Below are 27479 nucleotides of genomic sequence, written 5' to 3'. Positions count from 1 at the left end.
TGTCATTTATCTTCTAAGATATCTCAAGTTGTCTATTCTAAGATGAACTACCAATTATAATTTATGAATGTATTTAATCTGAACATTTAAACTTTAATCTATTGAAAATCTTATAATTTAATCTTTTATTTTCATGAAAATAAAATTATTCTTAATTTTAGTGCTAAGTGATCATCTAGTTATCAAGGTAAAGAATTGGTATCACACTTGGAGCATGTTATAGCTACATGTACAGATGTTCACATTTAAGAGTAATGCGAGTTATTTCTCTAGAATCACAAATTGGAAACCAAAGAGAAGCAAGATGATAGATGCTCAACACTTCCAGAAAGATACTTCCTTATGCAAGAATCTTTTGCATTCGTTTAGTCTAAGAGAAAGGATTTGACAAGGTAATTTGTCATTTCTTTCACCTAAGCATTCCTACTTAGATCCTCCCAGTAGTTGGAAGCAGGGTCTGTCTCCAAGGCCACGGTAATACAACATTTAGAAACAGTAATTTTTTATTTTGAGAACTCAGGGCCAGACATACAAAGAAACATTTCTCAGGGACCTGAGTGGTATTAGTCAAGAGAATGGATATTTAGCATTGTGGGTTGCATTTGCCAGTTCTAAGCGCCACATTCGGAGTGACAGAGGCACTTACACATATTCCTTAGTAAGTTAATTTTTTTATATTTTTGTTCGTGGGGACCTTATACAGTGTGAGCCCCAAGCAGCAGACCTCTTGCTTAGCCAAGGGCATTCTGGCCAGGACTTCCAGTTATATAAACCAGTAAATGTTTTCATGCTTATGCTAGTTTAAACTAAAAAAAGAGAAAGAAAAAAATCCTAAATCATACAAGTAGGTAGAAAATGTAACAGAAAATAAGATACCATTCATGGTAGAACTCTAAATAAAAATATCTAGAATTAAATAAACATAGGTGATAAATACAAATATGATAAATATAATTAAATAAATGAATGTGGTAAATAGATTATGTGCAGAATATATGGGAAGACAATTTACTAGCCCTTGCTGAAATACATGTTAGAAAAGCAGAAAACTTGAATAAATGGGAAGGGGTGCTATGTTTTAGAAGAAAAGACTCCATGTTATAACAATATCAATTCATTTCAAATTAACTAATGCATTTAAGCAATTTTTTTTTTTTTTTTTGGAGACAAGGTTTCACTCTGTCACCCAGGCTGGAGTGCAGTGGCACCTTCTCGGTTCACTGAAACCTCTGCCTCCCGGGTTCAAGCAGTTCTCTGCCTCAGCCTCCCGAGTAGCTGGGATTACACGTGCCCACCACCACGCCTGGCTTATTTTTTGTATTTTTAGTAGAGACGGGGTTTCACCATCTTGGCCAGGCTGATCTTGAACTCCTTAAGCAATTCTAATTATAATGAAAATTGTGATTGTCTCCCCAACATCCATTCTATGCCAGGTCTCTGGGTGCCCCTGATTAATCCAAGCAAATAATCTAAATCCTTTCCTTAGTCGTGATTGATAAGAGAATGGGCAGGTGACAGGATTCAGATTAATGACACACAAAAAATGGTTTGCTGGTAGCTTTTACTCTTCTGCCAGATGTGCATGAGGATGCAATGATCCAGGCTGCTCCTGGCAGCCATTCTATGCCCATGAGGAGATCTAGCTGCAGGGTGAGCTTGACACAGTGGATGGCAGAGCTGGAAGATAGGAAATGAAAATACATGTGTTATTCAGTGGTATTGAGGGCCATTGTTTTGGGAAACCCTGAAATTTGGTTATCAATGCCAACAAATCTCTATTGTTTAAGCCTCTTGGAATTGAGCTTTTGGTTATTTACCACCTAAAGCATAGGGATTTTTTTTAAAAAGAAACAACAAAAATTTAGAATGAGGAATTAAAAATCCTACAGTGATTTTAGCAGTCTAATTTAATACAGATATTGGCCAGTTAGGTTAATGAAATAGAATAGAAAGTCTAGATAGATAAATATGCATTTATTTGGTGAACAATGCTGAGAACATTGATAGTTATTTGGAAAAATAATAAATTCATTTCCTCCTACAAAACCAATCATATGCAGATTAAAGGATTAAACTATTAAAGAGCTGGAAGAATATACAGACACCAAGTCTTAGAGTTAGTGAGGACCTAATAAGCTGAAAGTCAAATAAAATATGAAGGTGTAGGATCGTCTTGAAGTATTTAAAACATTATATGCCAAGGAATACTATAAGCAAAAGGTAAATTGTTAAACTACAGTTGAAATATATGTATTATAAATATAATATTAAATATTTGAAATATAAAACACTGCAAAAAACATCCAAATAGAAAAAAAGTTCAGGTAGCTCACAAGAGAAGAAAAAACATTGATCTGCAAATGCATGCGAAATGTTTAATATCCCTAGTAGTTAAGAAAATTGAATATAAAGAGAGAACTTTTTTAAACCATTAAATTGGCAAAGATTAAAAAGAATGCTAACACAACATTGTGAATGACTAAATGTCATTGAGTAATTGTTCGCTTTAAAATGTTGAATTTTATGTTACATATGAAATTCACCTCAACTTTTAGAAAAACAAGAGGAGAAAAAAAGAATATAATGGAGTAGCCAGAGTGGGAAGTATATAGAGAAATAGCTTATCTCAGGCACTGCAGTTTGTATTGTAAATTGGTATGTAAATTTTGCAAGACTAATTAACAGTATGTAGATGAAGCCTTGAAAATGTTTATATTCTTTCCTTTCTTCCTATAATTACACTTACAGAAATATGTACCTAGGAAATAATCAGATATTAGATTTATGTATAAATAGCATTTTGTTGTTGTTGTTGTTGTTGTTATCGTTTTCAGAGATGGAGTTTCGCTCTTGTTGCCCAGGCTGGAGTACAATGGCGTGGTCTCAGCTCACTGCAACCTCTGCCTCCCAGGTTCAAGTGATTCTTCTGCCTCAGCCTCCCTAGTAGCTGGGATTACAGGTGCCCGTCACCATGCCTGGCTAATTTTTGTATTTTTAGTAGAGACGGGGCTTCACCATGTTGGCCAGGCTGGTCTCAAATTCCTGACCTCAGGTGATCCACCTGCCTCAGCCTCCCCAAGTGTTGGCATTACAGGTGTGAGCCACCGTACCCGGCCAATAGTGTTATTTTTAAACTGTGAAAATTATAATTCGTATTCAGTGATAGCATAGTAGTTAAATAAATTACAATATACTGTGTAGTAAAATACTGTTCATTAATTTTAAAAAAATTATGTAACCAAGTAATCTTTTTGAGTTACTGCACCATGGAAGGAAGAGGACAAAGGCACATTGTCCAGCTTTAAGTTTCAAATTAGAATTTTTTTTTTCATCCATAGGAAAATAATAGTCTTAAAAGCTAGCCTTGCCTCTAATTTCCAAGAATTCTTCACATGTCAGGAAGAAAATTTGGCAGCCTGAATGTGTACGTTTACTATAAGCCAAGATGTAAGGGCACATGCAATCTGGGGCAGGTAGCTTCCCCCTTCTGAAGGACAGAAGGAAGGAAGAAAGGCTTTTAGGGGAGCTGTTACAGAGAGCAGCAGGGGTTCAGATTGCAGTGTGTCTCTCTTGCCCTCCCAGAGTTACAAACCTCAGGGATGTCATTGGCGTGATCCATGGTGGTAGGCCTTGGGGAACCCAAGAACCCAGGAGTGGTCTGTACTTCCTTGGTGTAGTCCGCACATCTTGGGAGTGGCAGGGTAGTGTTGCCGGAGGGAGATGTCTACATGGATGGCCTGAGACTACGTCCAGGGATTCACAGCTTGTGTGTGTGATGCAGAACCAGGGGCTGCTTGCGAAAGGGCTGAGTGAACAGGTAACAGAAAGAGATGTAGGGAAGGATAAGAAGGTCACAGACCAGAGCAAATAGCAAGGTCCAGGGACATACATCAGGGCTGCCATGTGCCTATGAAGTCTTGGCAGAATCAGCCATTGCACAGCAGGCAGCACTGCATGGTGCCTGGTAAGCACTGGGCACAAGGGGCTTCTCAGTAGAGGCTGGTGAGGATCCAGGGAGCCACACCCAGAGAAGAGGCCTTCCACTGCTATCAGCATAAGCCAAGCTCTCCTTTGCACTCTTCTAGGTCTGAGGGTGTCCTCCAGAATTCATGTGTTGGAAACTGAATCCCTAGTGCCAGTGTTGGGAGGTGGGGTCTAATGGGAGGAGTTTAGGTGGGATCCTCACTGATGGATAATGCCGCTATGAAAAGGGCGTGTGGGAATGGGCTCTACGTTTCTTTTCCTCTTCTGCCATGTGAGAACACAACATTTCTACCCACCGGAGAACACAGCCTTCAAGGTGCTGCCTTAGAAGCAGAGAGACCGGGCACAAACCTGTCGTAGCCCTGATCTTGGACTTGGCAGCCTCCAGAACTGTGAGAGAAATTAAATTTCTCCTCTTTATAAATTATCCAATCTCAGGTATTCTGTTATAGCAGCAGAAAACAGACACACCCAGGTGTCATCCTGGGGGAAAAGGAGTGGGAAGGGAGCTTTTTGGAAGGGAGAAAATACAGTTCTAATAGAGAGTGTGAACCTTAAATGATAGCATATTTACTTAAAACACACTCTTTAAAACCTTTAAAAATATCCAGGAACTAATACATGGAGAAAAGAATTTAGGATACATACACAGAAACTCAATAAAGTTAAATATTTTTTCCATATCTCAGTTTGTATAACTTGATTTCCTTGAAATCATATTTTTTAAAATGTTTAAGGAAATTAGAAGATGCTCACTATTATATTGTTAAAAGAGCAAGCAGTAGATATAATATTCTAACTTTCTAAAATGATAGTAGTTATTAATATTATATACACAAACACATAAACACATTTTTAAACCTTTGACAAATACTTCTAAATATTAACAAGGATTATTTCTGGGTATAGAATTTTTTATGTAGTATTTTTCATATTATAAGATGAACATACATTTCTTCTTATAATCAGAAATTGTTGTTTAAAGAAACAAATCATACAGCCTTGCTACTCACAAGTATGGTCCATGACCAGCAACCATGGGAGCGTGTTAGAAATGTAGATTCTCAGGCCCCACCCCAGACCTCCCAAATCAGTGTCTTCATTTTAACAAGATCCCCAGGATTGTGTGCTTGCCAGCAGCACTGGCGTAGGCTTCACACTCCCGTTCCCAGCCTACTGATATCCATACCTGACGCTCTGTTTTCTCCTGTTTCTGCAGACAAACAGCCCCTCCGCTCGTACTGTGGATCCTAGCCCACCTGCCTACCCAAGGACTTTTTCCTGCACCTGTCACCTCTCTCTTCTCCTGGATCATTCCCATTGGCAAACAAACATGCTGTGATATCTCTATCACAATTTTTTAAACCAAATTTTATTTTGTATGTTTAAAATACACAACATGATGTTCTAAGATACATGTGGATAGTAAAATGGTTACTATAGTGAAGCAAATTAACATACCCATCATCTCACAGTTGACCATTTTGTGTGTGTGACCAGAGCAGCTATAATCTACTCATTTAGCAAAAATCCCAAATATAACATGCTATTATTAACTGTAGTCATGTTGTCCATTAGGTCTCTAGACCTGTTCATCCTAATATCTACTACTTTTTGTCCTCTGACCTACATTTCCCTGTTTCCTCCCCCTCACCCTCCACCTAACCACTGCCTTATTCTCTAACTTTGTATATTTGACTTTTTAAGATTTCACATAGTAAGTGATATCATGTAAAAATTTGCTGTGTCTGGATTATTTTACTTAGCATAATGTCCTCCAGGTTCATCCATGTTGTGGCAAATGGCAGGACCTCCTCTTTTTTAAAGGCCAAATTACATATTCTATAGTATTCTATAGATCCTATATTCTCTCTATAATTCTATTATATTTAATATGTATATCTGTGTTTTTTTCCATCCTTCTGTCAACGGACATTCAGATTGTTTCTCTATCTTGGCTATTGTGAATAACGCTGCAATGAGCATGAGAGTGCAGATATCTTTACAAGGTGGCAAATTCATTTCCTCTGGGTGTATACCCAGAAGAGAGATTGCTGGGTCATATGACAATTCTACTTTTAACTTATTTAGAAGCCTCCCTACTGTTTTACATAATGACTGCACCAATCTTCATCCCCACCAACAGTGTACAAGGATTCTCTTTTCTCCACATCCTTGCCAATACTTGTTATCTCTTTTTAATTATGGCCATCCTAATGGGTGTGAGATGGTATCTCACAGCAGCTTTGACTTGTGTTTCCCCAGTGATTAGTGATATTGAGCATCTTTTCGTATACCTGTTGGACATTTTTACGTTTTTTTTTTTTTTTTTTTTGAGAAATGTCCATTTAGGTCCTTTTGCCTATTTTAAAAATCAGGTTATATGTTTTCTTGCTATTGAGTTGTATGAGTTCTTTATAAATTTTGAATATTAATCCTTTATCAGATACAGGGTTTGCAAATACTTTTTTCCAGTCCATAATTTGCCTTTTCATTTTGTTGATTGTTTCCTTTGCTGTGCAGAATCTTTTTAGTGTGATGTAGTCCTATTTATTTATTTTTGCTTTTGTAGCCTGAGCTTTTGGTGTGATATCCAGTCTCATCCTTTAAAACAAACAAAACAAAACCCCAATCCACTTTCCAGACCTCTGTCTTCTTCACATATTGTCCCATTTTTTTCCTGCTCTTCATGTCTAGGAAAACTTGAAAGACTTGTCTCTCATTGTCTCCCCTTTCTCTCCTCCCTTTCTCTCTCACTAATCCACCGATACTGCTCTTGTTAAAGTCACTGATGACCTCCAAGTGTTAAGTCCAGTGGCCAATTATCTGTCTTCATATCTCACTTTTACCTCTCAGCAACATCTTTTACCTCTCTCTTCTCCTTGGCTGCCAGGATACTCTACTGCCATGATCTTCCGCCTCTCTTACTGACAGCCCGCCCCTCCCAGTCTCCTTCCATGGTTCCCCCTCATCTCCTGTTTCTGGATAGGCTGGAGTCCCAGCGTATAGTGCTTTTCTCCCTCTGCAGTTCCATGGCTTTCAGTCTCCTCTATAAATGGATATACCGCAGATGTTTATATCTAGACCTGAACTCCAGAGTCACATGTCAAGCTGCTTCACTTGAGTGTCTAACAGGCATATTAAACTTGGTGTGTTCAAAACCAAAGTCTTAATTTTCTCCCCCAACCTATTCCTTACCCAGTACTCCCTATATGAGCAAATGCCTATATGAGCAAAAGTCCCTTTCTTATAGTTGCTCAAGTCACAAGCTTGGTATAATCCATGAATTCTGTTTCTTTCTCTTCCATCTCTCAGCCATTACTAAATTCTGTTCTACTTGCAAAATATATCTGGAATCTAGATATCAATTTCTCATTCCCCCACTCCAGTGATCCCCTCCTCAGACTGAGTCATCATCACTCTCTTCTGAGACTATTGCAGTAGCTGTAAGACTCAGCTCCCTGCTTTCCCCTGTGCCCCCAACAGTCTTTTCTCTGCACAACAGCCACCCTAACCCCCTTTCACTCAGAATAAAACCCAAAGTCCTTGCCATGCAGCAGTTCAAGGCCCCATGTAAACTGCCCCCTGCTCTCCACCGTACCATCCTCTCTCTCTGATCTGATCTTTTATGCCCATCCACCTTGCTCCCTGTACTCCAGCCATGCTGGCCTCTCCTTGCTATTTCTTGATCTTGGCAAACAAACACACAAATGCTGCCTCAGGGTGGCACTTGCTCTTCCCGCTGACATGCAGTAGAACATAGTGGTAGTGGTTAAGAGCAAGACTCTTTGGAGCCAAACTCTCTGGGGTTCACTTTTCAGCTCTGCTCTTCACTAGCTGTGTGACCTTGCACAAGTTAATTAACCTTTCTAGCCTCAGTTTTCTCATCTATAAAATGGGGATAATAAATGTACCTATATACAGTCCTTAAGAGAATTGAATGAATTTATGAGAAGCAGTTGGAATAGTCACTGGCACAGGAGTAAATGCTGTGTAACTATTAACCATTATTATTACTGGAGGTGTCCATATAACCCTCTCATTTCATTCAGAGCTCTGCTCAAATGTCCCCTTGTTGAAGATTGCTTTGAATACCCTCCCTCCCCCTCCATTATTCTCTGTCATCTTAACCTGCTTCATTTTTCTTCTTAGCATGGATCAATACGTAAGCATACGCTTGTTATTAGACAGATAATAAACATATGTAGACAGATTTGCCTATTATCTGTCCACCCACAGGAATGTGGGCTCCACTGAGAAAATGCTCAAGTCCTGGTGTATGGCAGGCACCCAATACATATTTATTGAGTGAATTTCTGACCAGTAATGTTTCCTTCTTCAGTAATTGATAAATGTAATTAATGACATAAAATCTTAAATCTCTCAAAAATCTTGTTTCTACTTAAGGACTCCCAAATTTAAATCCAAGAACTAATACATGGAGAAAAAAATTTAGGATACATACACAGAAGACGTGTATATATGTGTGTATATACATACACACATATCAGTGTATGGAAGCCAGCTATTCTTTCTTGGGAAATATTTTTTTCTCCCGTATCTGAAAGTATGTCCTTCTTTTTATAGTGTTAGAATATTCTTTCTTTAATTAAATGCTCTAGATAGTAGAAGAGAGTTTTAAAATTTTCCCTAGTATCCCTATATTTATTACTGTTTTAAAATATCCCTATTACACAGTACTTATTTTTAATTTTTTTATAATTTCAAATATAAAATGTTGTCAACCTTATGGTGCTTTTCAAAATTAAAAATTACTAGTCTGTGAAATCTGAAAGCCTGAGCACTGCTTAAAATACAAATGAAGATAACATATCCAGTTTTATTGATATAAGTTTCTAATTCCAGCCAGAACCTGGGAAGTTGTGTCATTAGTCAAAAAACTTTGATGCCACTTTGTTCATTATATCTTACCTGTTATATTTAAAAAAAGAGGCTTGTAATATTTTTTAAATAGAAGATGAAATATGGGCTTTGTATTAGTCTGTTCTCACACTGCTATAAAGAACTGCCCGAGACTGGGTAATTTATAAAGAGAAGAGGTTTTATTGACTCACGGTTCTGCATGGCTAGGGAGGCCTTAGGAAACTTACAATCATGGTGGAAGGCACCCCTTCACAGGGCAGCAGGAGAGAGAATGAGTACCAGCAGGGGAAATGCCAGACACTTATAAAACCATCAGATCTCCTGAGAACTCACTATCTGGAGAACAGCATGGGGGAAACTACCCCCATGATTCAGTTACCTCCACCTGGTCCTACCCTTGACGTGGGGATTATTACAATTCAAGATGAGATTTGGGTAGAGACACAGAGCCAAACCATATCAGGCTTCAATTAGTAGTCCCTATGAAAATATTGCAAATGTGACTTAAACATGAAAACAAAATTGAGCAAAACCTTTCACATAATGCTACACTTCAAGTTGAAGTCCTGGTTTAAATTGTTTTAAGACCTATTGAAGTGTTAACTGTCCTTTTTAAGAGGAAAAGAGACCTCCATTCCCTGTTTGTCAAGTACCATACTTTTTAGTTTTATTTTGTTCTAATAACAGAAAAAGAAGTGGTAACATTTGCTGAATACTTATGTATCTGTTACCACATTAATATCTTTATTATCTCATTTAATTCTTAAAACAAGTCTATAAAATGGAAATGATGATCAAACTTCGTTGATAGAAGGAAATGTAAGTTTAGGGAGAGTGAAATAACTCATTTAAACAGATACCATTTGTTAGATGGTAGTGCTGGGATGAGCTCCCAGAGCTGACTCTACCCTCCATCTGAATCAGGTGTGTATTTCTTGAATTGGCACACACTTAGTCGTGACAAGTACTCAAAAGATAAAATAAAAATTGTACTGAATGAATACAATTTAGCTTTATATTTGTTTTTTTCTTTCAGTTGTATTCTTGTTTTGCTCATAAGGCCAAATTTTCATTTAATAATAATTATGTGAATTTATACTCATGATGAAAATCAACCTTATATTTTTAATCTATAATATAGGTTGGAATGTAGCCTGGAATGACTGACAACTGTTATTATACAAATAGCACATGCTGGCAAAATGGCAGCAATTTTTGTGATCTGTAATTAGGATATTACTGTTGTCTTTATATCTGCAAATAAGTAGTAATGTATTAGAAAGTAATTGGCATAATGAGTTGGGAAAAAATAGAAACACTCTCATTTATGATTCATTTAAAACTTGCTTAAACATTATAGAGTAAAATATTCCGTTCATGTGATTTTATTTGTGCTGTGCTTAAAATATTAAAAATCAGATTTCCAAATAGGCATGATATATGAAGCCTTAGGACTGATCATCTTTCACACCATCAACATTTTCTTTTTTTTCTTTTTGAGATGGAGTCTCCCTCTGTCGCCCAGGCTGGAGTGCAATGGCACTATCTAGGCTCACTGCAACCTCTGTCTCCCAGGTTCAAGTGATTTCTCCTGCCTCAGCCTCCCAAGTAGCTGGTATCACAGGGGCGTGCCACCGCACCTGGCTAATTTTTGCATTTTTACTAGAGATGGGGTTTCACCATGTTGGCCAGGCTGATCTTGAACTCCTGACCTCAAGTGATCCACCTGCCTTGGGCTCCTAAAGTGCTAGGATTACAGGCATGAGCCACCGTGCCCAGCCCCCATCAACATTTTCTTTTGGGAACACTGTGTAATGGATTTTAGTCAATTCTACAGGAAGTAAAACATCAATATTTGGAAGTGAAAAAAATTAACTGCATACTTTTATTGAGTTAAAGCTTTTCTTTAACTCAGCTTTTTCATCCAGGAGGCACGTTATTAAAATCTTGAGTGCACTCATTGATTATTTTTCTTTTATCAGGAAGTCCATAATGTTATATAATAATATATTATATGAACATATAGTACAAATTATATCTATTGAGTAATAAGTACCATCAACATCAAAGACTATGTTATTTTTCACCTTTAATTTTGTTCTTTTTTTCTCTCTAATATATTTACAAGTTCTGCAAACATTTTCTGTTGCTTTGTCATGTTATTATCAATTTGTTTGCAAGTGTCATGTTTGGTATTCCTAACTAGGTATGAAAGCTATTTAGGTTAGGAATGAACTGTTTCCTTCTTTTATGAAACTTTATACCTTCTTACAATGCTATCCACATAGTAGGCGGTCACTTAACTGTATATTACTAGAAGTGTATATATTCAGAGTTGGTATCACTAGTGGAAACTCTAGAAGCTATTTTAGGATGTTGTGTTTTCTGATAATGAATATTCAAATGAAGGTAGAAATAGAACCATATGCATTGACTTATTTTTGGTACCTCCCCAAACTAGGTCAGAATAGAGACCTCAAAATTCAGTGGCTAAACTGCTTCACTCTTTTCTTTTTAGTCATATTTACAATGGCAGTTTTTGATCTTCACAGAACTTCATGTGTATCTGCCTACAGGTTGTTTCTCTTCTTTGGCCTCATTAGCTCCTTTGGGAATGTGGTTACTGCTATAAGAGGGCCGATTGTTAGATTCTATGGTATAGAGGGCATTGCCAGTCAGAGACCAATTTACCTAGCTTCATGGACCTCCGCAGATCTTCTCAGATCCTTAAACTTCTTTGTTGCTAGTGATAATTAACTGAGAGATGATATTAATATTTTAGATATATATCCTTTGACAGTCAGCTTCCTTTCATGACTATAGTTAATAGATTTAATCCCTTAAGTAAGTGTCACTGGAAGCCCAAGTAATACTAGCTGAAACAAAAGAGAGGGTGGTTTTTCTCTTATGTAAGAGAAGTACAGAGATACACAGTTCATGGCTCGCATGGCAGTTCCCTGCTTACAAGGATCCCAAACTCCATCCTCCAGGGCAGCTCATGGTTGCCATGTGGTCCCCGCAGCCCCAGCTATCACATCCGCAGCCACGTTGCAAGAATGAAGACTGGCCAAAGGCAAAAAAAAAAAAAAAAAAACAAAACACTGTACTAACTGGGTCAATTGTCTTTAAAGCTTTTTCTTAGGAGCTGTTATTCAGTGACATGTGCTTCATTTAGTTGCAAGAGAGGACGGTTAAATAATTTTTTAGAGGGGTACATTGTCATCGTTTTGTTGGGGTTTTTTTTTTTTTTTTGAGTTTTGTTCTATTGCCTAGGCTAGAGTGCAATGGCGCGATCTTGGCTCACTGCAATTTCTGCCTCCTGGGTTCCAGCAATTCTTCTGCCTCAGCCTCCTGAGTAGCTGGGATTACAAGTGCCTGCCACCACACTCAGCTAATTTTTGTATTTTTAGTAGAGACAAGGTTTCAACATGTTGGTCAGGCTGGTCTCAAACTCCTGACCTCAGATGATCTACCCACCTTGGCCTCCCAAAGTGCTGGGATTACGGGCATGAGCCACCATGCCCGGCCCACATTGTCATCTTACTTAAAATTGGATTTTATTACTAAAGAGAAAGGGCTGAATGTGTATTAAATGGGCATCTAGAACTTCTGCCATACCTTGATATTTAACATATTTTATTTTTTCAGACAGGGCCTCACTCTTTCAGCCAGGCTCAAGGGCAGTAGCACAATCTTGGCTCACTGAAACCTCCGCTCACTGCAATCTCTGCCTCCCAGGCTCAAGCCATCCTCCCACCTCAGCCTCTCGAGTAACTGGGACTACAGACTTAACCTATTTTAAGATTTGTCCTTTAAAAAAAAGATTTGTCCTTTTTCCCAAATGAGCCATGGATGTGTGCTTTATATGGCTTTGTTTCTGTGGTAAACATACACAGACCTCCAGCCAAGATTTAATTTTCTTCTTCTGATGTGATTATTTCAATTTTTTTTAAGATTTGGTGAATTACATTAAATAAATATTTATTAAGCTCCTCTCATCATCAGGATACTGTGCTAGATAGGGATTCTCAGCTTTGGTGCTATTGGCATTTGGGGCTGGATAATTCTTTGTTGTGAGGGGCTGTCCTGTGCATTAGGATGTTTAGCAGCTTCTCTGGCCTTCGCCCTCTAGTTGCAACTAGCAACCCCCAGTCGTGGTCACCAAATTTGTCTCCATATATCGTCACATCCCCGGTGGGGATGAAATCGCCCCCAGAGGACCATGGTGCTAGAAGATAGCCCCACATTTATGTGAATTGCCTGTTTGATTTCCTGTGAAAGTGTATCATGGTAGATTAAGTGTTGCTTGAACTGTTGCTCGCTGTTGGTGTTACGAGCGAAGTAGTACTGGTGGAATTTTCATGTGTGCTGGACACCATGATGAGAACTGTCCACGTGTCACCTCATTTAATCCTCATAGCACAACACTGAGTTAAAACAGCGCTGTGTTAGGAGAAGGTACTAACAAGATTAGGTAGTATTATAACCCCCCTTTACAGAGGAGCAAAATGAGGCTTAGAGATTATTTTAGCTGAGATCTCCCTGAGAGCAAGCCTGAGACAGTGAGTGGTTGGTTGGGAGGTGATTTCAGGAAGCAGAATGATGGAGAGGGGAGAATGAAACTGGGAAGGAAGAAAAGCTAATGCAGGAGTTGATGTTGGGTTGAGAGCTACCTCAGGGGTCACCCAGGGCACTGTATATCTGAGGACTCTGAGGAACAGTGAACAATGCATCTCAGAATTAGTTCTCTCTCCCACTCCCTACAGGGTTTGTGGGGGAGGAAGCTGGAATTTCTCCACCTACTCCCATCTTCCCCAGGGGCATGAACCCCCTTTCCCTTTACCTATAAGAGTAATGAGCAGTATACACAAAGATCCAGCTTTTGAGGAGCTTATAGTCTTGAGGAGAAAGCAATACATTAGTAAGCAACATAGTATCCAAAAGCAATGCATGCTCTGAGAAGACAGAACGAAGGTTGTGTGACAGGAGTGCTTGGGGAACTCCTTAGATGGGGTGGCCAGGTTGAGGGATGAGCTGAGACCCCAATGGCAAGGAGAAGCCAGTCATACAAAGATCTAGGGTAAAGGCATTCTAGGCAGAGGAACTGCATGGTGCAAAGGCCCTGAGGCAGGAACACATTTTCTTTGAGGAATAAGTAGAAGGCTAGTGGGGTGGAAGGCTGAGACGAAGGGGATGTGTGGTGGAGACTTGGGTCAAAAGACTGGGGAGGGACAGTCAGGTCTTGGGTAAGAAACATATTTTATTGTGCGTACTTCTTCCTACACTGGAGGGTTTTAAGCAGGGTTCAAGTGATCTGCTTAGGATTGTATTGTATTCTATTGTATTGTATTATTTTGTTTTATTTATGTATGTATTGTATTGTATTGTATTGTATTGTAAGACAGTTTCACTTTTGTCACCCAGGCTGGAGTGCAGTGGCACGATCTTGGCTCACTGCAACCTTGGGCTCCCAGGTTCAAGTGATTCTCCTGCCTTAGCCTCCCAAGTATCTGGGATTACAGGCCTGCGCCACTGCACCTGGCTAATTTTTTATTTTTACAACATGGTTTCACCATGTTGGCCAGGCTGGTCTCGAACTCCTGACCTCAGGTGATCCACCTGCCTCGGCCTCCCAAAGTGCTGGGATTACACGTGTGTGTGCCACTGCGCCTGGGCAAATTATGATTTTAAAAAGAACACTCTGGCTGCTGTGGAGAAAGGAGTGTGGCAGGGGAAGAGAGGAAGCCAGGAACCAGTTAGGAAGGAGGCTATCATATGGTTCCCACAGGGCCAGCTACATAGTTTGTGGGGCCTCCAGCCAAATGAAAATGTGGGGGCTCTTGTTCAAAAAGCAGGGGGAAGAGAGTACTATTAAAGGTACTAAACTATAAAACTTTTTGTTTCACAGTCCATCACCTTGTCATGGTGTGTTTTTGTTTGTTTTGTTGTTTAATGTCATTCTAAGTAAAGAAAAATTAAAGCTTAAAAATATTAGTATGAATTTTACCATTCATCTGTATATTGTGCAATACTGGTTTTAAATGCAAATATAAGACATTTTTAGGGATAAAAGACTTATAAAAAATGAACAAAAACCAATAAATCAAAGAAAACATTTAGTTCATATCCAGAATCACTGATATTACCCAACTTACATTTCATAGTTCATACATGCATATGTACTTTGTTCTTACCAGAACTGTGGAAATGTGGCACAAAACAAGCTCAACTGTTTTATTTCACTTCTCGTTTCGTGCCCATTCTACCAACACTCTCTCCCCTCAGCTTGCTGGTAGATAAAAGATGGGCAAGGAAAAGGAGCTCTGGGTTGCCCTATGGTTCCCTTTCCTTCTCTCGTGATTTTCAGCATGGGTGCTAGGTTAACACAGGGAAGTAACACAAATAAGAGAGGATATTATAGGGTTTCTTGGTCATTTAGGTTTCTCAGAACACCATTGCCTTTTTTCTGTGCTCACAGTCAATTCTGGTTCAAAAGGCAAGCATGGCCCATCAGCCCTGTGAGCGGTCCTTGCTCGCTGAGTTGTAGATGTAACACTCTTACTTCATACTTGCTTCTAGGCTCACTAAGCTCCCATGCATTGTGGTAAGCTAAAATTCTGTGCTCATGGGACATCGTGAACACCATACCCACATGGGGTCTTGAGGAACCACAGACACACATGGCACCTGTCTCCTCTGCTCGTGCACACGTGTCATTGTCCCATCAGATTTCACTTGCCCAAGATCAAAGATTATTAAGATTTTCAGGATGGTGACAGCAGAGCATCAGACTAAGTCTGGGACCTAAGTGAGGGGCCCTGAACCACTGCACAGGCTACACACCCATGAGGCCTAGATCCTGGTGAGAGAAGACAGGATAGAGACTTGGCTGGTACAAGTGGAGAAAAACAAAGTGTTGAGTAAGTTTTGGGGTTAGATGGTATTACCAAGACTTGTTGTGGATTGGATCTGCTTTTGGATAGGGACAGAAGAGAAATCGAGGATGACTTACTTCTAGGCTTATTACTTAGGAAGATGGAAAAGACTATAGGAGAAATAATTTTTGAAGTGAGGGAAATACAGAGTTGTGAAGTTTGGATTTACCTTGGTTTAAGAACTAGGGAGCTGCAGAGCCAGGATTTCAACCCAGGCAGCCTGACTTCAGAGTCAGTGCCTTTAACCACTGCACTGCACTGTTCTGTCATGCGGGACCCACGCTGATGGGTGCCTGGTGATCGTTGCAATGGTTCTGTATCTTACTATTCTCTGACCTCTCTGGACAATCCACCAACTGTGTGCAGTGAGCATCCATGCAGAGGCATGCTTGAATTTAAACACAGTTTTGTATTGAAACCTAGTTAACAAAATATTCCTTTAACTCACAAGCTTCTCTTTTGCATCTCAATTATATTTGTTTTTATAGAAAGGATATCTTTATACAGCTTTGCTCATTCACATGAAAAGGAAAGTGTGTTTTCAGTTGGAAGATGTGGAGTCAAAAAATCTGAAGTTGAGTTTGGTATCTTTCAATTGCTAGCTGTGTGTCCTTGGGCTAATTAATTGCTTTGATCTTTGGTTTCTTCATCTATAAAGTACAGATGGTTTTGTGTGGGTGTATGTGTTTAGATGTGTGTGTACATATATACATGTGCATATATCTATATATATGCACATACTTGCCCTCATCATATACAAGGCTACTGTGAAGATTAAATGAGATTATAGAGGAAATCCAACTCAACAAGGCTTAAGTTGGATACCCATTGGCAGTCACTCCCTATTTCCCTCTACCCTCAAACCCTGGCAACCACTAATCTACTGTCCGTCTCTATGGATTTGCCTATTATGGACATTTCATATAAATGGTATCATGCAATATATGCCCTTTGGTGTCTGGCTTCTTTCACTGAGGATAATGTTTTCAAGGTTTATTCATGTAGTAGCATGTGTCAGTGATACATTATATTTTATGGCCGAATAACATGAATATGCCACATTTTGTTGATCCATTCATCAGTTGACGGATATTTGGGCTCTTTCCACTTTTTGGCTATTACAAATAATGCTGCTATGAACATTCATGAACATACTTTTGTGTGTACATATGTTATTTGTTCTCTTGAGTGTATTCCTAGGAGTAGAATTGCTGGGTTATTTGGCAACTCTATGTTAACTTTTTGAGGAACTGCCAGGCTGTTTTCCAAAAGTGTCTGTTTCATTTTGCATTCCCACTGGCAGTGTATGAGTGTTCTAATTTCTCTACATCCTCACCAACACTTGTTATTTTGTCTTTTTTATTATAACTATTCTAGAGTGGTAAGTGGTATCTCATTATGGTTTTGATTTGTATTTCCCTGGTGGCTGATCATGTTAAAATCCTTTCATGTGCTTATCAGCCATTTGTATACACTCTTTAGGGAAATGTCTATCCAGATTCTTTGCCCATTAAAAAATTTGGGTTCTCTCTCTTTTTTTTTTTTTTTGAGACAGAGTCTCGCTCTGTTGCCCAGGCTGGAGTGCAGAGGCGCAATCTCGGCTCACTGCAAGCTCCGCCTCCTGGGTTCACGCCATTCTCCTGCCTCAGCTTCCTGAGTTGCAGGGACCATAGGCGCCCGCCACCACGCCCGACTAATTTTTTGTATTTTTAGTAGAGATGGGGTTTCACCATGTTAGCCAGGATGGTCTCAATCTCCTGACCTCGTGATCCGCCTGCCTTGGCCTCCCAAAGTGCTGAGATTACAGGCGTGAGCCACCACGCCTGGCTGGTTCTCTTTTTTTTAATTGTCGAATAGTAAGAGTTCTTTATATATTTTGAATACTAGAACCTTATCAGATATAGAATTTGCAAATATTTTCTCCCATTCTGTAGGCTGTTTTTTCACTTTCTTGGTCATGTCTTTCAAAGCACAAAAGTTTTAAAATTGGATGATAGCCAGCTTCTTTCTTTCTTTCTTTCTTTCTCTCTCTCTCTCTTTTTTCTTTTCTTTTCTTTCTTCTTTTTTTGAGACAGTCTTACTCTGTCACCCAGGCTGGAGTGCAGTGGCACAGTCTCAGTCACCGCAACCTCCACCTTCCAGGTTCAAGCAATTCTCCTGCCTCATCCTCCCAAGTAGCTTGAATTACAGGTGTGCGCCACCACGCCTGGCTAATTTTGTATTTTTAGTAGAGACAGGGTTTCTCCATGTTGGTCAAGCTGGTCTTAAACTCCTGACCTGAGGTGATCCGCTTGCCTCGACCTCCCAAAGTGCTGGGATTACAGGCATGAGCCACTGTGCCTGGCCCACTTATTTTTCTTCTAAGTTTCTGCTTTAAGCCCTGACGTTTAGGTATTCGATTCATCTTGAGTTAACTTTTGCATACAGTGTAAGGTAGAGGTCCAATTTCATTGTTTTGTGATTGGCTATCCAGTTGTTCCAGTCACCCAGGCTGGAGTGCAGTGGCACGATCTCAGCTCACTCTCCGCCTCCCAGGTTCAAGCAGTTCTCCTGCCTTGGCATCCCAAGTAACTGGGACTACAGGCGCATGTCACCATGACCGGCTAATTTTTGTATTTTCAGTAGAGACGGAGTTTCACCATGCTGGCCAGGCTGGTCAAACTCCTGACCTCAGGTGATCTACCTGCCTCGGCCTCCCAAAGTGCTGGGATTACAGGCATGAGCCACTGTGCCTGGCTTTTTTTTTTTTTTTTCTGAGATGGAATCTTGCTCTGTCTCCCAGTCTGGAGTGCAATGGCTCGATCTCAGCTCGCTGCAACCTCTGCCTCCCGGGTTCAAGCAATTCTCCTGCCTTAGCCTCCCAAGTAGCTGGGATTACTGGTGCCCACCAATACGCCTGGCTAATTTTTGTATTTTAAGTAGAGACAGGGTTTTGCCATGTTGGCCGGGTTGGTTTTGAACTCCTGACCTCAGGTGATCCATCTGCCTCAGTCTCCCAAAGTGCTGGGATTACAGGTGTGAGCCACGGCGCCTGGCTTTTTTTTTTTTTTTTGAGATGAGTCTTGCTATGTTGCCCACGCTGGCCTTGAACTTTTGGGCTCAAGTGATCCTTCCAAGGAGCTAGGATTACAGGTGAACACCACTGTGCCTGGCTCAGACAGTCTTGATTACTGTAGTTTTATAGTAAGTTTTCAAATTGAAAAGAGTGAGTCCTCCAACTTTAGACTTCTTTTTAGATTGTTATGGCTATTCGTGTTGCCTTGCAAATCCATATGAATTTTAGGATCAGCTTGTTTATTTCTGCAAAAAAGGCTGTTGGAATTTTGATAGGTATTTTATTGACACTATAGATCAACTTTGGGAGTATTGCTATCTTAACAGTATTAAGTCTTCCACTTCATAAGCTTGGGATTGTCTTTTTATTTATTTAGATCTTTTTAAATTTCTTCCAACAATGTTTTGTAGTTTCAGTTTATAGTCTTGTACTTCTTTTGTTAAATTTATTCCTAAATATTTATTCTTCTTGAAGATATTGTAAATGGAATTATTTGCTTAATTTTATTTTAAGATTGTTTATTGATAATGTATAGGAAAACAATTTATTTTTGTATTTGATCCTGCACCCTGCATACTTGTTGAACCTGTTTACTAGTTCTAACAGGTTTTTGGTGGAGTCCTCAGAATCATCTATATATAAGATCATGTCATATGCAAATAGAGATAGTTTTACTTCTTCCTTTCTAATATGAATTACTTTTATTTCTTTTTCTTGCCTAATTGCTCTGGCTAGAGTTCCAGTAATTGATGAATAGAAGTGGCAAGAGTAGACATTCTTGTCTTGTTACTGATTGTAGGGGAAAAATAATTTGTTCTTTTATAATCATGTTAGCTGTGGGTTTCTTGTAGATGCCCTTTCTCAAGTGGAGAAAGCTTGTATTACTAGATTGTTGAGTGGTTTTTCTCACGAAAGGGTGCTAGATTTTGTTAAGTGCTTTTTCTGCATCTGTTAAATTGGCCAGTTGGTTTGTTTTTCCTTTTTCTACTAATATGGTATATTACCTTGATTGCTTATCATATGTCAAAACTGGAATACTCTTCTAATACCCCCCTTTTTTTTTTCAAAAAGGATAAGTGGTGATTTACTTTCTGAATGCTTATAAATATAAAATTTCTTCCAATCACCTTATAGATTATATTAAGCTTGTCCAACCCACGGCCCAGGATAGTTTTGAATGCAGTCCAGCACAAATTCACAAATTCATAAACTGTCTTAAAACATTATGAGGTTTTTGTTGTTGTTGTTGTTGTTGTTGTTTTTGAGACGGAGTCTCGCTCTGTCACCCAGGCTGGAGTGCAGTGGCACGATCTCGGCTCACTGCAACCTCTGCCTCCCACGTTGAAGTGATTCACCTGTCTCAGCCTCCTGAGTAGCTGGGACTACAGGCATGTGCCACCATGCCCAGCTAAATTTTTTTTGTATTTTTAGTAGAGACGGAATTTCACCATATTGGCCAGGCTGGTCTCGAACTCCTGACCTCATGTTCCGCCCACCTTGGCCAAAGTGCTGGGATTACTGGCATGAGCCACTGCACCTGGCCATGGGATTTTTTTTTTATGATTTTTTTTTCAGCTCATCAGCTGTCAGTAGTATTAGTGTATTTTATGTGTGGCCCAACGCAATTTTTCTTCTTCCAGTGTGGCCCAGGGAAGCCAAAAGATTGGACACCCATGGATTATATCTTGCCTGGACACAAGATTCTTGGAATGCAGTCCTTTTTTCTTAAAAGTTTATATACTTATCCTAGGTTCCAGTGTGGCATATGAAAGGTCCGATGCCAGTGTCATTATTTTACTTTTATAAGTAAATATCCTGTTCTTGCTGTCTTGAAGCCTAAAAGACTTGTTCTTTCTAGTTGGAGTTTAAAACTTCACCATAAAAATGTGAAGAATGTGTCTTTTATTTCCCTTATAACTGCCTGGCGTTCGGTGAGCTCCTTTGATCTAAAAAACTCAATTCTTTCTTCACTTCAGGGTTTTCCTATTTGATTATTGCTTCTGCTCTTTTCTCTCTTGCTGGAAATGCTATTTGCTTATTAGGCCTCCTGAATCTGTCCTGTATGCCTGTTATATTTTCACCACTGATTGACATTTCATTATTTCTGCTTTGTGATGTGATAGTTCCTTTGCTTCATATTCCAGTTTACTAGTTTGGTTTTTAATACCAGCCATTCATTTTACATCCTTTTGGAACTTAAGCCCCAGAGTTCATGTTTCTCATAGGCACCTTCTCCTTGAGTTTTCGTAGTTATTCTCCTTGTGTATCCCCTTAAACATTCTTATTACATTTTTATTGTTTCTTCCATTAATTTGGCTTTTGTAAAAGTTGCCTATCTCTCCATTCTGGTTTCCCTCCTTTGAATTGCTAAGTCCCTTAAATGTCTACAAAGTTTCTCTGCTTTGTTAGGTCAGGGAGTATGTATTCTCAAGCACCTGCATAGGCATGGTGGGTAAAGTCTGTGAGGCCATGGTGGATATTGCCAGTAACCCATGGGAGCTGGTCTAAAAAATTCTGAGACAGCATCTGGGCCTAGAGAGGGAACCACCAGAAAAAGCAGTCAGCATCTGAGATGATGCCCGGAGAGAAGCAGATAGACCATCTGCAAGGAAGAAAAGGCTTGGTTTCTTAGAGGGTGACCTACTGTTTTCTGTTCTTGTCCTTGGTTTCTCACAAAACCTTTGCATATCCTCTTATGACACCAGTATACATTCTCCTCTCCCCGCCTACTCCTATTATACATCTACCCTTCACCTCTTTGAGATGGCTTGAGTTGATCTGTCTTCCCAGATGAGGCAGCAGTCACATCCTGTTGCTGTGAGGTATTTTCAGCTCTTCCACAAAGGGCCTAGATGGTAAAGACCCATCTCTTCAAAATTCTTTCTATAGTGACTTAGATTTACCTTCCCAGGTATCTCCTTTTTACCAATGTCTTCCAAATATTTTCATTCCTTTATAAATCCCTTTTCTGAAATACTCCTCCCCTCCACCCCTCTGAAGTTCAACTTTCTTCTCAGAGCCTTTAGTCTACACAGATTTACCAGAGTGTTTGCATAATTGGGTCAGGATATTCATCTGCAGGTAATTTTGCACTTTTAATGTGATACAAGCTTTGGTTTAGGGTTAATTTGTATCAATAATTATGAATAATGTACTTATCAAACATAAATTCCTTTTTTGAGTGTATATATTTCCTGGATATTTATGGCCATGTTCTCTTTAATAATTCCTATATTTATCATTCTAATTTACTTCTATTGCCTAGTCCAAGGATCATTCTGCCTAGTACTGATTCTGCCTAGTACTGATGCATTCTTTTGAGAAGGAATAAAGTTACTGCATTATTTTAATGTAAGCTTGCTTTTTGATGGGGCATGCACACTGCCTCCTCACCCTCTTATACCTGAAACTTTCCATATTTTTGTTAATTCCCCTGTCCTTGAAGACATTTGGATTTTAAGTTTGGGGCCTTGGGCTCAGTATATCGTTGTAATTTATTTGTTTGCAAATAATTTTCTTAAATATTCATAATGAATGACATTGTGCATTAGAGGCAGATACCATGAATTGTAATTTAGATCTGTTATTTACCACCATTGCTGGTCGTGCTTGGAAAACTACTTTGAATTATTCTCCTATCCACTTAAAATTTATTTTCAAGTCCTGTGATTCTAAAACTCTTTTATTCAGATTATGTTATCATATGTTCTTGTTTAATTAGGTTGCCTGTCACTTTGCTAAAGGTCTAATTAGAAACGATATCTCCATTGTGTTTGATTCAGAATGAATGTACTAAAAGGCACTTTGAAAATAAGATAATGTCCTCGATGATGATATCCTTTATTTATGCCAGGTGCCTATTAGTATTTTGTAAACTCTCCATTTCACTTTAGCTCAATCTAATCCTCTTTGTGATTTTTTCCCATAATTGTAGAGTAAATAAAATTCACCTACTGGCTCCAAAATGTAATTTAGAAATGCAAACTAAATGTTCCCCTGTAGGGGGTGCAATCTGTTTTAAACTCTCAATATGTGTAATGAAAGCTATAAACCATAGAGGGAACTTTCGTGGGCTCCATCCATATTGTTCGGGGCAGCTTTTTGAGTGATTTGAAAACTTTGTAAATTTGATGGTAGCCAATGTTTTTCTCAAGTTATAAAATTTACATAATATTAGGATGAATGCAGTACATTTATTTTTTTGTTATGATTTGGGGCATTGTATTAGAGTTCTCTAGAGAAGCAGAACCAATTGTGTGTGTGTGTATATGTGTGCATGTATATGTATATATATGTATATATGTAGAGGGAAAGTATATGTATCTGTATATATGTTTATATAGATATCTATATATAGATATATAGGTATATATATGCCTATATCTCAAGTTATTATATGTACATATATACATGTATGTGTGTGTGTGTGTGTGTGTGTGTGTGTATAAAGAGAATGTGAGGAAATGGCTCATGCAATTATGATGGTGGGCAAGTTGGAATTTGTAGGGAAGGCTGGCAGGCTAGAAATTCAAGTAAGAGTTGATATTGTAGTCTTGATTCTGAAGCCTGGAAATGGTTAGAACTTCTATGTTGTAGTCTGGAGGCAGAATTTCCTCTCTCAGAAGCCTCAGTCTTTGTTCTTTAAGTTCTTCAATTGGTTGGGTGACACCCACCCACATTATGGAGGGTAATTTGCTTTACTTAAATTCAACTGATTGTAAATGTTAATCATATCTACAAAATACCTTTACAGCAACTTCTAGACTAAAATTTGACCAAACAATTAAGCACCATAGTCTAGCCAAGTTGACACATAAAATGTAACATCACAGGCCTCTTGCATATGTTATTGTCAGTGAGCCAAATTAAAGATAATGGTAGCTAGCATTTTTACTAACTTGGAGTCAATATTTAGTGCAACTCTGCAGTAATAAAGATGTGAATTATACTGTAGCACTCCAAAATTGAGTGAATAGGACATGAAACAAAAGCCATGAACCATGATTCTTATCAGTTTGGATTTTTTCCAGAACATTTTTTGAGTCGGTCTTCTGCAATGGTATTGTTCTAGTTTGTTCTTTGAAACTCAGCTTTCAAGTTCTGTGTGTGCATTCAATATTGGGCAATTTTGAACGCATACTTAGAAGAGCGGCCAAAATGTAGATTAGAGAGAGAAGGTCAAACAACTTCTCATCCTGTGCAATTTCTGCAATCCTAAGCCTGTTATAACACAGAGTGTTCCAGGACCTCCCACAGATCCATGAAATGTATTCTCTGGGTTATGGTCTGCATGTGATTTGCTGTTCCTTGATGTCAAGCTTGCTGTTCATCTGACCCTCAAGATCCAGTCAGAGTCTTCAGTCACACTCACCCTCTAATTTTTGTGTGTGTGTGTCACCAAGTTTTTGTCTTCTGTAATTCAGTTCACACTAAAAAAAAAAACTTTTTATTTCCCCCCTATATCCCTAAAGTGGTTCTTCCTCTTTCCCTCCCCTCTTCTTCCCTCTGTCTCTCTGATTTCTCAGTTTGATCCTGATGTGAATAACATACTACCCTTAGTCTTACATTTCTAATTTTTACTTTCTGTGGGAAACTTCCATCTATGTTTTTCTTTTTTCTTTTTTAAATCCTTAGCATAGTAAATGGAGGTTTGTTGTGTGGGTGTGAGAGCCGGGGGTGCAGGGGGTGGGATGTTTCTTTTTAATTGTTAGAGCTTGATCTCTACATGACTTTCCATTAGCTTGGAATCATGTGACTCCCAGGGTTGGGCAGGAAATTAGCTTTTGTCCAGAAGAGCAGGATACAACAAAAATTATTTTCTTAGCTCCAAAGGCCTCTTTGCTGCAGAAGCCCAAATTGAAAGAGTGGCTTAGTGATTCACTTAAGTCATTAGACAGCCTGCTGATAAGAATTAGTTTAGATTTTGAAAAAAAAGGGAGATTTTTTTTTTCAGGGCTAAGTATAGGTCTCAGTTATAGAGAAAAGTGAGAGGAAAAATTGTCATATGCATACAGTATTACATAATATTCTATGTCATAAATCAAATTTTATGGGAGTAGGCATTTGTTGCATTGTGTCCTCATACCCAATTGTGTGATTGTGTGTGTGTGCATATATGTTCATTGAGGCAATTTGTAATAGAAAGTTTATTGGATTTTACTTTGATTTCTCCTTTATTAAAGTATTAAGGAAATGACAAAAACAATTCTTTGCTTTTACTTTTTTTTTTGGCAAGCTCCACTTTTAAAACTGTTTATTTTTACAGATGTATTTCATCAGTTCTTAAGAATGAAGCTAGGAATGTTTGCTGGCTTCTCAGTTAGTACCACCCAGAAACTGAAAAAAATCTGTTTTCTTAAAATACGACACTGGGGGGAAGTAGAGAAACTTTTCATTTTTGTGACCTATTGGATTTAAAAAAAATATTTAAATAATGCATTTTTAATATTGCTGTTTAATGTACTGCTTATCTTAATTCCATATTGCTTTCTGACTCTTGGTTGTTGTACTTATTATTTTATAGTTAATAATTGTAATGGAAGGGGGATAAAAGTTCATGTTTTATTTTCTCTGGAAAATTTGAATACCCTGTCCATCCTAGAATTGTTTCTTATTCAGAGAGCCTCCTCCAGGTAAGTCTCCAAGAATTTTGACACTTAATAATCAATTGTGACTCTCTGATCAGTCAACAAGTACACTTCTTATAAGGTATGTCTTAAAATAACAATATTAAGACATTGTTTGGACTCATTTTCTTTGGACCAGACTAGAATAAGCTAAGTGAGAAAATGACCTGGAATGGTTCATTCCTTCATTTCGCAAACATCTATTACGCTTCTCAGTTGTAACAGGTGTTGGCACCGTCCTATCTCTTCAGAAACTGACAGTTCAGTTTGAGACAAAAAATGAAAGCATTTACAATTCAGTATAGAGACTGTTTAAAAAGGGGTTCCTTTTCGTGATTGCATCCCACCATTTCTGGCCATCTTCACTCTATTCCTGCCATGTTGAGCTTTGAAGTTGAGGAATAAAGCAGAAGCAAGGATGGAAAAAAACTTACTTTGCAATCAATAAATAAAATTTAAATCAAGGCCGGCACAGTGGCTCACACCTGTAATCCCAGCACTTTGGGAGGCTGAGGCTGGCGGATCGCTTGAGGCCAGGAGTTCAAGACCAGCCTGGCCAACATGGCGAAACCCCGTCTCTACTAAAAATACAAAAATTAGCTGGGCATGGTGGCGGGCATTTGTAATCCCAGATATTCCGGAGGCTGAGGCAGGAGAATTGCTTGAACCTGGGAGGCAAAGGTTGCAGTGAGCTGAGATTGCGCCCCTGTACTCCAGCCTGGGTGACAAGAATGAGACTGTGTCTCAAAAAAAAAAAAAAAAATTAACAGAGAACCATGGTACTACATTCCTTTTCTCTTAAATCCTTGATAAAACTAATGTATATCATAAAGCAGAGTTCCCCAAGTTGAGAAATATATCCCATCCTCTTTTAGAAAAATAAAATCCCTGGACTTCCAATGTTGACTGAAATTGCTTTTATTATGTTACTTACATTACTTATATTGTTTATTACATTACTTAATATATACAAACATATAATTTTTGTGCTTATAACTCTATACAAATAAAACTAAAACAATAAATATAAATAGAATTACAAAACCATTACATTCAAATGAGCAGTGTTATAATTCACTTCCAATATGTTTTAGTGGGATGGGTGACTCTGCTTTGTTGAAATAGTTGTTGATTTAGGGGATTATAGTAGAAAGATGTTGCCACAAGTCTAGTTCTATGGTTCATCTGTTTCTGTATTTGAATTTTGATAATACATATCTAACAAATACCTATTTGCACAAGTATTGTAAGTACTTATGAGTATTGTTTATTCAAAACAGTATTAATAATTTTCAGTCTCGAATTGGAAATTAGGCTCATTAAGTCTTTTTTTTTTCAGTAAAACTCTGCCAGTGAATAGTCTTGGAATAGCAGATTAAAGATGTATCACTTGGTAACTCTTTAAAGCTCCATTACTTGAGAGTAAAGTTAGCCTAATTGACATCTTCATTAAATAGGCATCTGATGCAATTGCTGCTAGGCCCAGGAATAGAAAAAAAATTTTTTTGCATACTTATGACCATACTTATTTCCAATAAATTGATATGAGTTGGTATAAGCAAAGATGGCACTGGTCTCTTTCACCTCTCTGCTTATTTGGACCATAGGGCCTTCCTTCTGGCCATACAGATTTCCCTGAAGTCAACTGATGTAAACTCAATTGTACATACAAACGACTGCACAAAGATCTCATGAAGTACTCAGTTGCATGGGGTCATCTGAAAGACGCAGACTATCTTTAAATTTCTTTTTATAGATTATCATAAAAATTAAAACAGAAATATTTTTTAAAACATCAATAATTTGAAGACCTTTAATAATAGATTGATAAATTTTTGTTTTAGAAATACTGTTAGAGTTTCCTGATGGCAAAAAATGAATAAATACTTTGGGCTCCAAAACCAAATTTCTATGCATTTAAACATGCAAATAGTTTTTCAATTCTAAAGCCACTTAAAGTATAGCATTACAGTGATATTTAACTAATATGAAATA

The 27479-nt window shown here is 38.4% G+C and overlaps 1 protein-coding gene across 3 annotated transcripts in view; it reads left to right on the top strand.

Moving 5' to 3' along the window:
- The window catches only part of ACYP2 (acylphosphatase 2), a 195823-nt gene that overhangs the window by 68409 nt on the left and 99935 nt on the right, over window positions 1–27479 (top strand). The window contains exon 4 of one of the 3 annotated variants that reach the window (XM_034953143.3): window positions 274–392. The exons of the other annotated variants lie outside the window; for them this stretch is intronic. Within the exon in view, the coding sequence (XP_034809034.1) occupies window positions 274–388 (115 nt within the window). The 3' untranslated portion in view covers window positions 389–392. Of the gene's footprint in view, window positions 1–273; window positions 393–27479 lie in introns of those variants that run through there. 3 annotated transcript variants of the gene reach the window in all.

The sequence above is a fragment of the Pan paniscus genome, chromosome 12 (assembly GCF_029289425.2).
Source record: "Pan paniscus chromosome 12, NHGRI_mPanPan1-v2.0_pri, whole genome shotgun sequence".
Classification (NCBI taxonomy): domain Eukaryota; kingdom Metazoa; phylum Chordata; class Mammalia; order Primates; family Hominidae; genus Pan; species Pan paniscus.
The sequence above is the reverse complement of the archived record's forward strand: the minus strand, read 5'-3'. Positions and strand labels throughout refer to the sequence as shown.